Source organism: Prionailurus viverrinus, chromosome C1 (assembly GCF_022837055.1).
Source record: "Prionailurus viverrinus isolate Anna chromosome C1, UM_Priviv_1.0, whole genome shotgun sequence".
Classification (NCBI taxonomy): Eukaryota; Metazoa; Chordata; class Mammalia; order Carnivora; family Felidae; genus Prionailurus; species Prionailurus viverrinus.
In genome coordinates, this window is record NC_062568.1 from 27,103,236 (window position 1) to 27,121,068 (window position 17,833).

General features: G+C 43.4%; 2 protein-coding genes across 4 annotated transcripts in view; one reads left to right on the forward strand and one right to left on the reverse strand.

Moving 5' to 3' along the window:
• CD28 (CD28 molecule) overlaps positions 1 to 1,546 on the reverse strand; it is a 37,310-nt gene extending 35,764 nt beyond the window's left edge. For all 3 annotated transcript variants that reach the window (XM_047872662.1, XM_047872660.1, XM_047872661.1), the window contains exon 1: positions 1,404 to 1,546. In XM_047872662.1, the coding sequence (XP_047728618.1) occupies positions 1,404 to 1,458 (55 nt within the window). In that variant the 5' untranslated portion in view covers positions 1,459 to 1,546. The remainder of the gene's footprint in view (positions 1 to 1,403) is intronic.
• Positions 1,547 to 14,360: 12,814 nt separating this feature from the next.
• On the forward strand, positions 14,361 to 16,682 carry LOC125172839 (protein NYNRIN-like). Its single transcript, XM_047871430.1, has 2 exons — positions 14,361 to 14,863; positions 15,166 to 16,682. Exons 1-2 carry the CDS (start codon positions 14,480 to 14,482, stop codon positions 15,184 to 15,186), a joined length of 405 nt encoding a protein of 134 aa, XP_047727386.1. The 5' UTR covers positions 14,361 to 14,479; the 3' UTR covers positions 15,187 to 16,682.
• The last annotated feature ends 1,151 nt before the right edge of the window (positions 16,683 to 17,833 follow it).

The following is a 17,833-nucleotide window of genomic DNA, read 5'->3' on the forward strand; positions in this document are numbered from 1 at the left end:
ATTTTTTAAATTCTTTTAAAATATATTTGGTAGTTTTAAATGCTTGGCACCAGGTACTGGGGCATAACCTAGCTCATCACCAGCTTATGTCTTTCGTTGTATCGGCACGTTTTATAAATACACACAGTTTGTAAATGTGCTCACTGGCACAAAAGGCAATGGAATAGATGGGTATATATGTAACTATTTCACTTGTGCAGGTTGGGAAATTATACCCTTTGGAGTTCATGCACATGATGTTAAGAACAACATCAAATAATGCAGTCTCCACACCACCAAAATAAATGAGAAAGAACATTGAAGATACTGGCTAGTCAACATACCTTAAAGGAAAAATAATTATCCTATTTATATGTGCTCACTAATCAGTACAAATCCTGAGCCAAGCGGGACATTTTTCAAATTCTGAGAACGATTCGAATACCCGTCCCCAGCCCACCAAAGCAACAAGCTCTTTCTGTTTGGAATTGTGATTTTCAAAGATAATTTAACCCTGGATATATCTGGAGCTATGAAATCGTAAACCACATCACATCAGGCAGAATAGTATAATCGTCAAGAGCTGAAGAGTCAGATTAAGGTGGTTCAGACCCTGAACCAACAACTCATATCTGTATATACTCAGACAAATTAACATCCCTACCCCTTGATCTCTTCATCTGAAAAGGAGTTCCATTATAATAGCACTAAGTGTATCATCTTCATCATCATCATTGGGAATTTAAAGGATTTTAATCTAAGGTAACAGATTTCAGCCAATTGTAAAAGAAACTAATTCTCCATTAGCATTTGGATTTTGGATTGTGCCACCTTCTGCAATGACGCCAGAATTCATTCTGACACACTGAATTCAATTTGAGTAGACATAGGAACTACGACTAACATTCATCTTGCAAGCCAAGCACTGACTGTGCTAAGCATTTCACACAGATTTTTTTCATTTTATCCCCACAGTGACCTTGAGATGAAGTTGCTAGTATCCCCATTTTATAGACATGAAGACTGAGACTCATACAGTTTACATACTAGCCTAAGCTCAGCTAGTAAGAAATGGATCTGTGATATGAACCCTAGTGGTCTAAATCCAGAGCTTTCAGAACCAACCCTCTTATAGTAATTGTCTTAATTTTTTTTCAAAGCATAATTTTTAGAGTTCCCTGAAACATTGTCAACTACTAGCTAAATAAATCTTACTTAATTCCAAACAATGTTTCTTAAAATATTATACTGTAGACTGAGAATCAATGAGTTCCTAAATAACAGGTTGCCATATTAGAGCAAAACTACATTTCAAATAGTTGAAAAACTACATTTCATAAGTTGTCTGAAATTTAAGATGAGCCAAGCCAATCGAAAACTTCAAAAGACAAACTGAGAGGAGGAAAGAAATCAAAATTCTTTACCTGTTACTTGAATTGAGGGGAAGAAGTTGAGAGCCAGAAGCAGCCTGAGGATCATTGTGCTAACGGTGGGCTAGGGCTCCAGCCCCTCCTCCCCGAGGAGCCCAAAGTGTGAGGGCAGCTGAAGATGCACCTGCCAGAGTCTGTCTCCGTCACCCACAGCCACCACCAACTCAGGGCACATGATCAAGGGACTTAAACCACAAGGCATCATGACTGCAACATTTCACACAGGATATTACATTGTTTTGATGACTTTAGACTTTTCCTCTTCTTTTAAAGACAAGCTTTTCTTGTCATTGAAAAAGAATGTCAGTTACTCTATGATGGGCTGATGAGAATTATTTTCTGTACACAGGTATCAGAGCTTGTGGAATAGGTGCTTGAAACCCACCAAGAATTGAAGGGAAGACAAACAAAGTATTCTCAAAAGAGGAAGAGAACCAACCGCAGCAGAGAGATTTTTTTATAGCGTGAGGAGAGATTGTGTCCAAAAGACAACAACAAGAATTACAGGGTTTGGGAAACATCCCTATCGGTGTTGGGAGGAGTTATAAATATTAGGAATTGAACTTTTGTGTTAGACATAGGTAGCTCTGTGGAGCATTCAGCACACAAGCCTTAGTTTATACCAAGCCTCCCCCAACCCCCTTCCAGGAACTTTGAGGAACACAACCCACACGCAGGTGCCAGCCCAGTGAATATCTGGATAGGGTTCCCTGAGCAGCAGGAAAGTCAAAAAGTTTCACATATGACACTAGTGTAACCAAAAGCCCCTTTGTATCTCCCTAGGTTCTTCAAGGAACCATTCAAGGTTAAGTAAGAGGCATGAACACAGGCTCTCTAGAAGGCTCCCCAAGACGAGTCACCATGCTTCCACAACCCTCTGCTGCTGGCCAGGCCTTCTGCATATACGGCCAGCCCACTGGTGGAGCCAACACTGCTCTCCTCATCTGGCCATCCAGGCCAAGATCTTGCACTCACTGGCTTTCTCAAGACCTTTCTCGTAATTTTTCTCCTCCTTTCCTGATAATCTAAGCTTTATATGACTACCCTAATTTGGGGTGTTATGTATTTTTTTAAGATAACCTGTCCTGCTTTTTATTCTGACTGTGAAAGGACATATTTAATATATAAAATTTATTAAAAGATTCATTTTACCTTTTTAATTATTAAAAATAATTATTAAAACAAAACTCATCCATAATCTTACCACCCTGATATAAACACTGTTAATATTCTGGTCCACTGCCTTCCATAGGTTTTTCTATTAAGAGTTTCATGTATTTAATATTATGTTTTATTTATATTTTCAACAGATATATACTATTATCTGTTATATCGTAATCATTTTCCCATGACATGTAAGTATTCTTTATAAACATCATTTTTAATTGATATATAATATCCCGTCCTATAATTATATCATAAATTATTTAAAAATCCCTTAACGTTCGGGATGCCTGGGTGGCTCCATCGGTTAAGTGTCCAACTTCTGCTCAGGTCATGATCTCACCGTTCGTGGGTTCAAGCCCTGCATCGGGCTCTGTGCTGACAGCTCAGGGCCTGGAGCCTGCTTCAGATTCTGTGTCTCCTTCTTTCTCTGCCCCTCCCCTGCTCAGGCTCTGTCTCTCTCAGTCTCTCAAAAATAAATGAACATTAAAAAAAAATCCCTTAATGTTCTTACCAACTTTTTGCTATTTTGAAATGCTACTGTGAACATCTTTGATGATCTAGCTACAAGTGGAAAAAGTCTTCATGTCTCTTCCTCCTCATCTGGTAAATGACAGATCAAAAGTATTTTGTCTCCAGACAGACCCTCTTTGTCCTCATTTCAATTTTCTCACAAACAGATCTTGGTGACCCTTTTGTACTGACATATTTCTCTGCACTTTGGAGCAATTTGGCAGTGGTTCACTTACACTTCTGAACTAAAAGTAAATGATGAAGCCGTGTCCCCAGTCCTGGAGAAAATTCACTTCTAGAATTTGACCCAGTATTCCTGGCTCTGACCCTCTAGATCTTACCTAGGGCCTGATATCTTTCCAGGAGCAGTGATAGAAGGCAAGGTACCCTTCTCTAAAGGATAACCCCTATTCTGGAGCCACCAGACTACACAGATCTGGAATTGGGGGCTCTGAAACTCATTACCAGGGTTAAAAATATGTATAGTAGAAACGAAGACCACCCAAACTTTCCAATGACTGATAACAAAGGCTAAGATGTGAGTTAATAACTATCTTCAAGTATACCAAGGATGACGGTATAGCATCTAGTTAATATTGTATCTACGGTAGTGTTTAATAGAATCAAATTAAGTGGAAAGAAATAGTGCAGTTATCTGGTCTAATGCCTTTATTTTGAAAAGGAGACTAAAGCCCAGAGAGGATAGATGACTTAATCAAGTAATTAAATGTACTTGATTTTATTACTTGACCAACTTTATTTGGTTTTCATTCTTTAGAATAAAAAGAAACACAAACTTTGACTTCTTTTTTTTAACATGTATCACACAAAAAAAGTAACTCATTTTATTAGAATCCTTTTACATTTCCTCCTGAAATTCAAAAGCATTCACATATACTAAGAAGTAGAAATGATAGAGGTCAAATAAGGGACCCCATTTCAGTACATGGGTACAGTACTGAGACTCTAGTGCATTTCCAATAATAGTAGCAAGCACTAATGTACCAAGCAGCTTACATGCCTGATCTCATTCAATACTCACACAAACTATAAGGAAGAGACTATTATTATCCCCACTACACAGATGAGAAGACTGACCCTGAGAGAGGGTTAGGAAGTGCAGGAAGCAGTGCAGCCAGGATTTGAACCTAGATCTTTCAAACTTGAACCGCTATTCCTTAACCACAGCACTTTACTGACTCCCTGCTTTCAACCCTCCCCAGTGTTGTAAATTCCTTCAGGACCAAAGAATAGGGAATGTGTGTTACATTTCCATTGCAAGGCATATTTAAGAAGATGTCTTATTAGAGCCTGTGTCACTGGAGTATGGAGAGGAAAGGAGCTAGTGGGCCAAGACGGCACTGGGGATATATAAATCCAACTGTGTTTCATAAAACAGCACATGTACTTTTCTGGAGAAACTCCAGATTCCTTAAATCCGCACATGCTCTTGAAATGCAAGGACATATGCAACATGATGAAACAAATGACCTTATTCAATCAACAAGTATACTGAAGTCCCAACTACATGGCTTGTAGAAAAAAATATAATACAAGTGTCCAAATTCTATAGGCTATTTGAAACCTAATAGGAACTAAGGCTAGGGGTAAGAGCCTGGGGGGAAGAAAAGAATCTCAGAGCATGTAAGATTGTGTTGAAATATATATTTTGGTCTTTGTCCTTGGCTCCTGGCAATAGCTCCTAAAACTCTTGTGATTTCCTAATCAGTGAAGTTGCTAGGAGCATCTTCTGTTTTAATATTTGGGTCGTTGACCCTAGTTTCTGACTCACAGCTCCTAAATCCTGTGGAATTTCCTGGGTGATAGGAGCATCTTATATTCTAAGGAGGCAACTTTTGGTAGGTTCCTGGATAGTTTTAGGATGGGGGCAGTTCACCAGAAAGATCAAGCTATGATTAGAAGCTCAGCCCCTATCCTCTGGGGAGGGAAGAACAGTTAGAGATTGAGTTAATCATTGGTTATGCATATATGATGAAGCCTTTGTAAATATCCCTGAAATTCAGGGTTCAAGGAGCTTCAGAGCTGGTAAACATATCACAAGCAAGGAGGGTGATGCACCCTAAATCCACAGAGACAGAATCTCCAGAACTTAGAATCCAGGCCTCACCTTATATATCTCTTCATCTGGCTATTCATTTGCATCCTCTGTCATATCCTTTATTACATAATAAACTGGAAAGTGAGTGTTTTCCTGAGTTCTGTGAGCTGTTCTAGCAAATTATTGACCCTAAGTAAGGAGTCGTAGAAACCCAGTTTATAGGCAAGCCAGACAGAAGTACAAATGGACAACTTGAGACTTGGAATTGGCATCTGAAGTGAAGGAAGTCTCCTGGGACTGAGTCCTTAATTTGTAGGATCTGACACTAACTAAACAGTGTCAGAACTGAATTGAACTGTAGGACATCCAGCTGGTATTGGAGAAATGGTAGGAATAGGGAGAAAATCACGCATTGAATTCCAATGGCTAAGATTTGAAGTCCTGTGAGTTTAGGGGTCAAATACCTCAGTTGGGCCACTTTGTAGCTACATGATCCTAGAAATTCACAGTCTGAATTCCTCATGTGTAAAATGGAGATGAAAATGCCTCACTCAATAAGCTGTTTATATCTCACATAATGTGTAACTCTTCCCACCATCAGGATAGAAATCAGATTTCATGAATCTCCATTTCACCACATTTATAATAGGCTGAATAGATGTTTGTTGGATCAACCAAAATAGATCATTGAATGTATGTTCGGTATATTTATGTGGATTGATTTTACTTCATAGCGTGAGCGCCACCAGAACGCTTATTTTAGAAATTAGCATAGGGGCGCCTGGGTGGTTCAGTCGTTAAGCCTCCGACTCCAGCTCAGGTCACAATTTGGTCATGATTAGGTCATAATCTCAGGGTTCATGAGCCCAAGCCCCACATCAGGCTCTATGCTCTCAGCGTAGGGCCAGTGCTTCAGATCCTTTGTCTCCCCTTCCCTCTCTCTCTCTCATTGTCTCTCTCTCTCTCAAAAATAAAAATAAAAAAAACCATTAAAAAAATAATGTTTAAAAAAGAAATTAGCATAGTATTCCTCCTTGATGCACAATGCTTTAATAGTAACATACACCAGTATAAACTACAAAGTATTACAGAAGAATATAAAGAATTATAGTTGTCAACCCGAACAATGATGAGAAGCCCTGTGGCTCTCTCTAACTCGTATAGAGCAAGCCTACCAGGATATTATCTTCTTTGATCTAAATTCCAGCAAGAAACTTGCCTTTCATTTTAGTTTCTAATTCTCCCCAAAACTCTGACTTACAGAGGTTCAAATGCTCACATGGTGATTGTGGGAAAATAATGAAGCCTGAGATTTTCTCTCTGATCTGTGTACTATCACCTCAGCTGTTGGTATGAAAAACTTAAAAAAAATAGACAACAATGACATTAAGAAAGTCATGCATGTAAGCACAAGCCAGCAGGACCAAATCTTGAAAAACATTACGCCTAAAAAAAGGAAAAACAAAAAAATAACTGCAATATTTGTTGACTAATCCCACTGAGTAAACAGCTATTACAAAAAGATCTTTTTGCAAGAACCATCTAGGAGGTTTTATCAAGGATTACATGAAAAATATGGTAAAAAATAGCCAAAAACAACTACCTAAAAACCTTTTGAGCACTTAGAGAGGCAGGTCTACCACTCCAAGTGGTAAAAGCTGGAGCTAACAGGGGTGCCTGGGTGACTCAGTCAGTTGAGCATCCGACTTCAGTTCAGGTCATGATCTCATGGTCCGTGAGTTGAAGCCCTGCATCGGGCTCTGTGTTGACAGCTCAGAGCCTGGAGCCTGCTTTGGATTCCTTGTTTCCCTCTCTCTGCCCCTCACCAGCTTTCTCTCTCTCTCCCTCTCTCTCTCTCTCTCTTTCTCTCTCTCTCTCTTTCAAAAATAAATAAACATTTAAAAAAATAAAAAAAATTTAAAAAGCTGGAGCTAACATTTCCTGGAGACTTCCTGCTAGTAGCTAAGCATTACACATACATTATCTCATCTAATCTCCACAACAACCCTAGTAGGTGGGTACTATTAATATCTCCATTTTATAGATAAGGAAGCAGAAACTTAGAGAATTTAAGTAATTTACCCACAATCACACAGTAAGTAGCAAACCAGGGATAAGCTCCATTTGGTCTGGATCCGTACATCATCGTAGAAGCAGACATAACCCTGGTCAACAGCAGCTTGAATATGTAATTGATAGTGCAGTGTTTAGGAGCAAGGATTTTAGAGAGAAATGTATCTTTTTATAGGCACATCTGACCTTTAGCACCAACTTCATAAAGAAGCAAAGAAACAGACAAAAAGACTCTTAAACAGGAGGAACAAACTGGTAATTGCCCAAAGGGAGGTGAATGGAGATGAATGAATAAAGGAGATTAAGACGTACAAATTTCCAGTTATAAAATAAACAAGTCACAGAGATGAAAAGCACAGCATAAAGAATATAGTCAATAATACAATAATGATGTTATATGGTGACAATGGTGACTACACTTATATTGGTAGCAACTAATACATAAAATTGTTGAATCAGTATATTGTACACCTGAAACTAATATAACATTGTATGTTAATTATACCTAAAAAAAAAAAGATTCAGTGACAATTCTCTGTGACTTGCAAAGTCTTTCTTCAATCAGGAGTGTGTGGTTCTCATTACTTTTCTGCTGACCCAGTCGAGAGGAAGAAATAATACGTGTAGAGTTTTGACATCATCAGTAAAGGAATCCATCCTGATGAGACCAGGAATCTGTGTCCCATCAGCAAAGATACATGGTGAGCTTAGGCAATGCTAATCTCAGCTTTAGGAAAAGGTGTTTTCATGAAAACAGGTTCATTCACTTGGTAATCTGGGGGAAAAAGAAGAGTGGCGAGTACAGAAAATATCGATCACCATCATGAAAGATTGAGAAAGATTACCAACAACCAGATTCTGGCTAACCCATTACGACCATGTAAATTTACAGGTTTTAGGACCTAAAGGTATTATTAGGAGGGAAGTCTACTGTGCTTTTCTCAAATCCTATTATTCAGAAAATCTAACAGCCTCATGGAGCCACATTCTTTCAGTCTTATAGAAGACCAGCTGTCTGCCTTATTTCTGGCATTACACAAAGGTACCAAGGACCTTGAGTCAGGCTGAATGTTTAAGTTTTTGAAGTCACTGGGATATTTGGATATTTCCTGGTAACAGGAATGTTAATTAAATATGACTGGGGTTGGGAGAGCAAAGTAAGGAATGTATTTCACTCCACATCTTGTATTAAACCTGTTTTGACTCTCTTCTATTCCCTACTGTGCAATCAGTGGAATGGTAAGGAGGAAACCTCTGACCTCTTCAGGAAGTGCACTCTTGTCCTGGCCTTGGGAAAACTGTCATGCCTGGTTTTCCTCATTTTAGAAAAAATTTAAGGGCCTTCATCCCCCTAACATGTTTTTAGCCCAGAACCTCCAGGAAATAGAGCTATTCACTTCAACATTATTTTCAGTGGTCTCTCATATTACTGGGCCCCAAGGGAACCTTCCCACCCTCCCTGCTACAGTATCTCCCCTCCCCCTACCTCTTCCCACTGGTTCCCACACTCACAGAATAGGGAAGGTCAATCTGAATACATCTGTCCACATCTCCGGAATGCCACAGAGGAGTAGCAGCTGTTGACCTCTGTTCCAAATACATGATCCTGTTTGTCCCAAAAGTAGCTTGGATGAACTCCAGAGAATATATACAATCTCTACTTCCTATGGAGAGTGTAGGGCCAGGAGAGTATATTCCCTACACATGCTTTGGTGTAAAAACAACCTGCTTTCAAGTACTGGATCCTATTATACTAATAATATTAAAATTAAAAGAACAATTGTAGCAAATGTTTATTAAGTACTTCCTATGTGCCAGATATAGAAATAAGCTAAAAGAACTCCAAGTTTTTAAGTTCTATTTTTTCCTTCAAGTTTTAGAAAAAGCAGGATTTTTCCCTTCTAAGTCACTATACCCCCTCATCTTATACACTCACACACATTTACTAACCTTCCATACGTACTGATGATAAAAATGAAGATTTTATGTTTTCTCCTAGAAATTATGGAAGGGAAAAAAGGAAACATGAGAAGAAAAGACTATAACAAGAAGCCCAACAGTGAGGGATCAAGAATGTTATATGGTGACAGATGGTGACTACACTTCTCTTGGTAGTACTGAGTAATATATAGAATTGTTGAGAGCAAGGCTATGGTCTGAGGCAAGGTCCAGACAAATGTAGTATTTATGAATCTGTCCATGTCACCTGGGTGGCTTGGTCAGTTAAGCATCCGACTTCAACTTGGGTCATGATCTCACGGTTCAGGAATTCAAGCCCCACATCGGGCTCTGCACTCAGTGCAGAGCCTGCTTGGGATTCTCTCTCCCTGCCCCTCCCCAACTCACACTTTCTCTCTCTCAAAACAAATAAGTAAATAAACTTAAAAAAAAAAAAGGAAGAATCCATCCAGAAACATCCATTTACACCATAGTGTGTATGTCTTTCATACACAGTCTTGAGGAAAATTTCAGACTAAACTGGTTTGTTTAGTTTCTGTTATATGATAGGTGATTAGATATAGATATAGATGATATAGATACATAGATATATTAGGCTGCTCAGATTTGAAGTGACTAAAAGCTAACTCATCATTCTCTTCATTGAGGGGCCAGAATCAATATTGGAAACACAGGGAAATCTCATCCATGTCAAGAACCTAAACAATTCTGATTTCTCATGCTGCTGTTCATTGTGTGAAGTTTATCCAGCTTTGCTATGCCAAATAGGACTTTGGTGGAGAAATGGGAACTATTTAGTGGGCTTCAAAACAGAACAAACAACACTAGGAAGTCTGTAGTGACCTTGAAAAGGCACGTGTTCACCCAATAAACCCATGTTTGGTGCCCACAATAGAGAAGGCCTTGTTCTATGTGCTGAGAGTCCAGGCGAGACTCAAGTCTGGAAGAAACACTGAAGAAGCCCCTAACTTGCTTAGAGAAACTTCTCTGGGCAGGGATGCTACAGTTTGGAGGATAAGCAAAATTGGCCCAATCAGCAATGGGGAAGAATGGGAACTTCCTTCTAGGAAAAACCCTGAAAGTTCATGGCTTATTTAAGGAACCATAAGAAGCTCAGTGTGGCTGGAGCAGAAAGAACACTGTGGAAAGGCAAGGGAGGTGACAGGCATTCAGGGCAATCATGCCATGGTAAGAAGTTTGCTCTTTGCACTGAGAACAATATGGGTCAGCATGCAGGTCTGGGCTGCTGACACAGGTTTAGGAATATAAGCATGCTAGATCCAAGCTGTCAGATAGGTTTAATTTCTTACATCAGTTCCAACTGATTGATATCAGCTGCCTGAATCACGGTGGTGACCAGGATTTCAGTAGGAGCATGGGAAGGGCCAGGGGAAGGATAGGAATGGCTCTCTGTGGCTCCCTGACTGGGATTATAGTAAAGCCATGAACACAGATCAGATTGCAGGCTACTCTTCCCCCATCTGTCCCTTAAATCTTGGCATTTTTACATTGTTGGGGTTGGAGGAGGTTAACAAATTATTCCCTTCTACTTGCTAATACGGTTTTAAATCAAGTAAGACTGAAAAAGACAAAGGAGTCAGGCTTTGGTGAAGACGCAAATATCACTGGTAAGAGTACTAGCAGAGAATGTGGCTAAGATGGGCAGCCACAACAGGCTCCCCAGAATTAGGCAGACTTACCCACCCCCCCACCCCACCAAGTTAGGTCATTGCTAGAAAACCAGAGACCCCACCTACAAGAGCAGAGTCCTTACCACTAAGCTACCACTGGGGCCAGAGCAGACCACTGTTCTCTGCAGGCAGATGGGTCCCAATTGAGAGGCCTGAGAAAATTGAAACTTAAAAGCTTAAGTTATGGGAAACTGAAACCTAACCAAGCTTAACCAGCTTGTTCCGCTTCTGTACAATTGCTCGGCATGCCCATGTATTCCTGATCAATCATTATTGCCTGGCACATCCGTATATTCTTGATCAACCATTGTTACTTGGCACATCCGTGTACTCCTGATCAATCATTGTTGCTTGGCACATCCGTGTATTCCTGATCAATCATTGTGATACCCGTACCCCCGGTTGTGGTCTGACCTAAAGGCAGGAACCAATCGAATACTGTTAAGTGTCCAACTTTAAACACCAACCAATCACAGCTCTGTAACTGGAAAATTCCTGATTTCCCCATGACTTGTTTGTACCTGTCTATAAAAGGGGTGTAAAAACCTCTCTCAGGGCCTCTTGGCGTCACCGGCAACGGGGGCGCAGAGGTCCAGGTTCGAACCTGCAATAAATGACCCTTGCTGCTTAGCTTTGACTCTGGACTCTGGTGGTTCGTTTTTGGGGGTCTCTTAGACTCTGGGCATTTCATTTGGTGCATTGGCCGGGAAGGCCCCCCCCAAACCCACCAGACCCCAAGTCAACGGGTCATTTCTGAGACCGATCGGTAAGTAAGCCAGCTCTGTCTGTGTCTGTGTCTGTGTCTGTTGTCTGTTGTCTGTTCGTTTCTGGCTCTCCCGCGCGGGATCTGTATCAGTGACTGACCTAGCCCTGGCGGACGCGCTATAGGGAAGTCAGTCGGGACCAGTAGGAGACGTCCTCTGGCTCCCGTCTGGGGCACTATTTTGGCCCATCAGGACTCTGTTCGGGTTACGGACACCCGTTCTGTATCTGGTCTCTTCTCCAAGGCACTTTCTGTTTGCCGCCGCGCTTGCGATTTAACTTGTCTCTTCTCCCCTGCAGGTATATCCAACTCGCTTCCAGAACAGAAACTAACTTGGCCCATTTATCTTTTCCTATACAGGCTATGGGACAGAACCAGAGTACACCTCTCTCCCTTCTTCTAGCTAATTTCAAGGATGTCCAGGCTGGAAGAAGGGAGAGAGGCCATAACCTAAGCCTGGACATCCGCCGGTTGAGACTCATCACTTTTTGCCAGCCTGAGTGGCCCACTTTCGGAGTGAGCTGGCCTACTGAGGGCACTTTTTGTTTGCCTATAGCGGCCAAGGTCAGGGCCACCCAGACCAGGTTCCCTACATCCCCGACTCCAGTAAAACCCTCCACCCTATCTTCCCCCTCCCCTTGCACCCCAGGCCCTGCCCGAAGCGGCCGCCCCACCTGTTGCCCGCTGGTTGCCCCTCAAGGGGAACCGGGGGGGGGGGGGGGGAGGGGGAGGGGGGGCGGGAAGCGGCAGCTGTGCCAGAACCAGGGAGGCTACAGGCAGCAGCCGTGCCTAGCCCTATTAAAAATGAAACCAACCGTGAAGGGCCAGCCGGCCAAACTCGCGGGCGCACCCAGTGTGAGCCAAGCTCTCGCCTCCCCCACTCCACTGTAGCCCTACCCCTGCGGGAAATAGGACCCCCCGATGAAACGGGCAATCCCCGACTCCAGTATTGGTCCTTCTCCACCAGTGACCTATATAATTAAAAAACCCAAAATGCTCGGTTTTCTGATAACACTAGAGATCTTATAGCCCTCCTAGAGAGCATAACGTTCACCCACCAGCCTACCTGGGATGACTGCCAACAGCTTTTGCGAATCCTGTTCACCACGGAAGAAAGGGAGAGAATTCAACTTGAAGCGCGGAAGCTGGTCCCTGAGGAAGATGGTCGACCCACTGTTAACCCTGACCTCATTAATGCAGCGTTTCCCCTGACTCGGCCTGATTGGGACTACAACGTGGCAGAAGGTAGGGGACGACTGCTCATTTATCGCCAGACTCTAATGGCGGGTCTCTGGGCTGCAGCACGCAAGCCCACCAATTTGGCCAAGGTGTACTCGGTAGTACAAGGTAAGACAGAGAGCCCTGTCACCTTTTTAGAGAGATTAATGGAAGCCTTTAGGCAGTACACTCCCATGGACCCTGAGGCTCCTGAAAATCAGGCTGCTGTTGTAATGTCGTTTGTAAACCAGGCTGCCCCTGATATCAAAAAGAAACTCCAAAAATTAGAGGATTTAGAAGGAAAACAGATCCAGGATTTACTCCGCATTGCTCAGCAGGTATATAATAATCGGGATGCTCCAGAGGATAAGCAGAAAACTCGCCCCCCTAGGCGCCCCCTAGACAAAGACCAATGCACCTACTGTAAAGAAAAAGGACATTGGATTCGTGACTGTTCCAAAAAAAAGCAACTGCGCTCGGGGTCAGAGCCATGGCCAAACCCCTTTACACGAAGTCTCTAAAAACCAACCATCATTTAAATGGTCTGCGGAAGCTGAGCAGGCATTCCAACAGATAAAGAGAGCTCTCCTATCGGCCCCAGCTCTAGGACTGCCCAATATCTCTAAGCCCTTCCACTTATATGTGGATGAACATAAAGGCATAGCCAAGGCAGTGCTAACCCAGCATCTAGGTCCGTGGCCCAGACCAGTGGCCTATCTCTCAAAGAGAAAAAAAAAACTGGACCCTGTAGCCGCAGGATGGCCCCCTTGTCTCCGGATAATAGCGGCTACAGCCCTAATGGTTAAAGACGCCGATAAGCTGTCCCTGGGTCAAGAGTTACATGTCACCACACCCCACGCCATCAAAGGAGTACTCAAGCATCCCCCCGATAGGTGGATGAGCAATGCTCGGATGGTCCACTATCAGGGACTCCTGTTAAATCCCTTGCGGACCACATACACCCCTCCCCGAACTCTAAACCCGGCCTCGCTGCTACCCGACCCTGACCTGGACTCCCCGCTCCATGACGGTGCCGACATCCTAGCGCAGATCCATGGAACAAGGAAAGACCTACAGGACCGGCCATTACCTGATGCTGAGGTCACCTGGTTCACTGACGGAAGCAGCTTCGTCCATCAAGGACAGAGGTATGCGGTATGCGGGGGCAGCAGTGATATCTGAGACTGAAGTGATATGGGCAGAGGTTCTGCCCAAAGGGCAGAACTAATTGCATTGACCCAAGCATTAAGAATAGGGCGGGACCACAAAGTGACTGTATATACAGACAGCCAGTATGCCTTTGCCACGGCCCATATACATGGGGCAATATACCGTGAGAGGGGACTACTCACTGCTAAAGGCAAAGACATCAAAAATAAAGATAAAATTCTGGCCCTATTGGCCGCTATTTGGGCCCCTAAAAAACTGGCTATAGTACATTGCCTGGGTCACCAAAATAAATAAATAAATAAAAATAACTGATCCAATCTCTCGAGGAAATAACCTCACTGACCAGACTGCACGCCAGGTAGCACAAAACCCCATTCAAGTACTCCCTGCGCAGCTACCAGACCCAGGGCCCTGAGATTTACCCCCACAGCCTGAATACTCAGAAGATGATCTTATCTGGATGCGCAAGCTCCCCATGACCCAAGTTACAGGATGGTGGAGGGACTCCAGAGACCGCCTTATCCTTCCCGAAAAACTGGGCCATGCAATCCTGACAAAAATACTCCAGAACGCGCACCCACACGCCACAGCCCAAGGCCACCGAAAAAGAGGAACCATACCAGGAGCCCACTGGGAAGTAGACTTCACCGAGGTAAAGCCCGGCAAATACGGCTATAAATACTTACTAGTGTTCGTAGACACTTTTTCAGGATGGACTGAAGCCTTTCCAACCAAGAAGAAAACGGCGCAGATAGTAGCCAAAAAGATCCTAGAAAAAATCCTGCCCAGGTATGGTTTTCCAGTCATGATAGGGTCAGACAATGGACCTGCATTTGTCTCTAAGGTAAGTCAGGGATTGGCTTCCGTACTTGGGGCAGATTAGAAATTACATTGTGCCTACCGGCCCCAAAGCTCAGGACAAGTAGGAAAAATAAATAAAACATTAAAAGAGACCCTTATTAAATTGACTATGGAGACTGGCGCTAATTGGGTAGAGTTACTCCCCTACGCTCTGTACAGGGTTTGTAACTCCCTATACAAGTTGGGCCTTACACCCTATAAAATCATGTTTGGCAGACCCACACCTAATCTTAAGTCAAACCTCATTCAATTAGACCAAGATAACAGCCTCTTGTCTTCTCTCAGGGCTCTACAGCAGGTTCATGAGGCCGTGTGGCCTAAACTAAAAGAACTGTATGAGGCAGAACTCCCACCCACTCCTCATCAGTATCATCCAGGAGACTGGGTCCTCGTCAAGCGACACCAGCAGGAGAACCTTGGACCCAGGTGAAAAGGACCTTACCAAATCATCCTGACGACTCCCACCGCCATCAAGGTAGATAACCTCCCCACCTGGATCCACCACACCCACGTGAAGCCTGTCGACCCGTTGTCTGACCTCGTGGGACACACTGATAAAAATACTACTTGGACTGTAGACCGGAGTAAGAAAAACCCCCTCAAACTAACCTTGCACCGTGCCTCCCCTAGACATGTTCAGGATAGTAACCCTTGTCCTACTAGCCCTCAACCTCAACCTCCTGGAGGGAGGACTAAATGCCCCCGTTGACAAACAGGAATTGTACGGAGCTCTGTATGGAAGGCCCTGTGATTGCAGAGGTGGCATAGTTAGAACCCTTACCCTACCACATGGTAACAGACTAGTAGCCGGCTCTATAGGAAGGGGTGGTCACTATCAGCGAAGATACACTCAAACCCAAGACTGTGGGACCACAATTGCTCACTTAACCCAGACCTATGACATCACAGGACCCCAAAAACAGCAGTGGTTATGTGTTGACAAACCTAGGCCCCTGCCCCCCACAGCAGAATGCCCTTGCTCTACTTTCCAGGAGTCGATGCATAGCTCTTGTTAGGACTCCTATCAGCAATGTATAGGGCCAGACAACTCCACTACCTACTTTACAGCTATCCTACAGAGTAACAGGGCAGCAATAGCTAGTGATAATAATATGCAACTTCAAGCCAGCTGCCGTGGCTCAGTTGGAGCCGCCGTCTGCTGGAACCCCCATGCCCATCCCTAGCTTAAACTTTGCAACTGGCAGATCCAAACGAGCTGTGGTTGTTATCCCCCTCCTGACAAGCCTAGGAATTACAGGTGCATTAACTATCGGGACAGCAGGATTAGGAGTCTCCATACACTCCTATCTACAACTCTCTCGGCAACTAATTAACAATGTCGAGGCCTTGTCAGGGACGATCCAGGATCTGCAAGATCAGCTAAATTCCCTAGTAGAAGTGGTGTTACAAAATAGAAGAGGGTTAGATCTGCTAACCGCAGAACAAGGTGGCATCTGCTTAACCCTACAAAAAAAATGTTGCTTTTATGCCAATAAATCAGGAATAGTTCGGACCAAAATTAAATAGCTCCAAGAGGATCTCGCACACCGAACAAAATAATAAACTTTATCAGGGACAGACTAAACACCATTCAGGTTATGGTCCTTAGACCACAGTATCAGCTCCTAGACATGGAAAGCGAGCTTGATTAGGTAACACTGTAGGACCCAAGATTGGGTCCTCAGGTACTTGAGAAAGGGGGGAATGAGAGGCCTGAGAAAATTGAAACTTAAAAGCTTAAGTTATGGGAAACTGAAACCTAACCAAGCTTAACCAGCTTGTTCCGCTTCTGTACAATTGCTCGGCATGCCCATGTATTCCTGATCAATCATTATTGCCTGGCACATCCGTATATTCTTGATCAACCATTGTTACTTGGCACATCCGTGTACTCCTGATCAATCATTGTTGCTTGGCACATCCGTGTATTCCTGATCAATCATTGTGATACCCGTACCCCCGGTTGTGGTCTGACCTAAAGGCAGGAACCAATCGAATACTGTTAAGTGTCCAACTTTAAACACCAACCAATCACAGCTCTGTAACTGGAAAATTCCTGATTTCCCCATGACTTGTTTGTACCTGTCTATAAAAGGGGTGTAAAAACCTCTCTCAGGGCCTCTTGGCGTCACCGGCAACGGGGGCGCAGAGGTCCAGGTTCGAACCTGCAATAAATGACCCTTGCTGCTTAGCTTTGACTCTGGACTCTGGTGGTTCGTTTTTGGGGGTCTCTTAGACTCTGGGCATTTCACAATCATGCGGACAGGAGGCAGCAGGAGCCAGAGGGAGATGTGAGGTCAGGAGGAGGGTCTGTTTAAGGTACAAGATACAGAGGTAAGCATGTTTTCATGACCCAGCAAGGAAGATACTGCAGAAAGACTGAAGAGGTAAGATGGGATAATTTGTAGGGCGAAAAGGAAAGAGGTGATAGGAAATAGGCCTAGATCATAATCTAATACCTAGCATTAATTAAAAAGGAGGGCACTTCTTTGAGATTGGCACATTCATCTAGGGAAACGGAAGTGAAAGCAGTTCCAGATTAATGACCATTGACCAGGCACCTTTCAATTCACACACATTATCTCATAGAAGCCATGGGGAGCAGCCCTAGCTACTGGTTCATTTTACAGATGAGAAGACTACTAGTAGCAGAAAAGAACCGAACCGCTCTGTTGCTGCTCTGAGACCGATCCTGGGAGAGTTGAATTCTCTGATTCCTTGCTCTTCTCAATTAAACCATCATCTCATTAAACCGTCCCTTTAGAAAGAGCTTCCACTAGACCACGAATCCACAGAAGAGGCACGTTCAGAAACCATCATTCAGTTTGTGGGGTGGAGGGCGGAGGCTGGGAGCGAGTGAATGGCCTCGTAAGCTTTAAATCCGGTTTCTGAAATCTCTGAAAAAGTGAACAAACATCTCCTTTTCCTTTTTGTCTCCATCGCCTCAGGGTGC

Coding starts and splice junctions, on each gene's coding strand:
- LOC125172839 (XM_047871430.1), top strand. CDS start 14,480: ATGCGCAAGCTCCCCATGACCCAAGTTACAGGATGGTGGAGGGACTCC. Junction 14,864..15,165: donor GACCTGCATTTGTCTCTAAG/GTAAGTCAGGGA, acceptor GTCTTCTCTCAG/GGCTCTACAGCAGGTTCATG.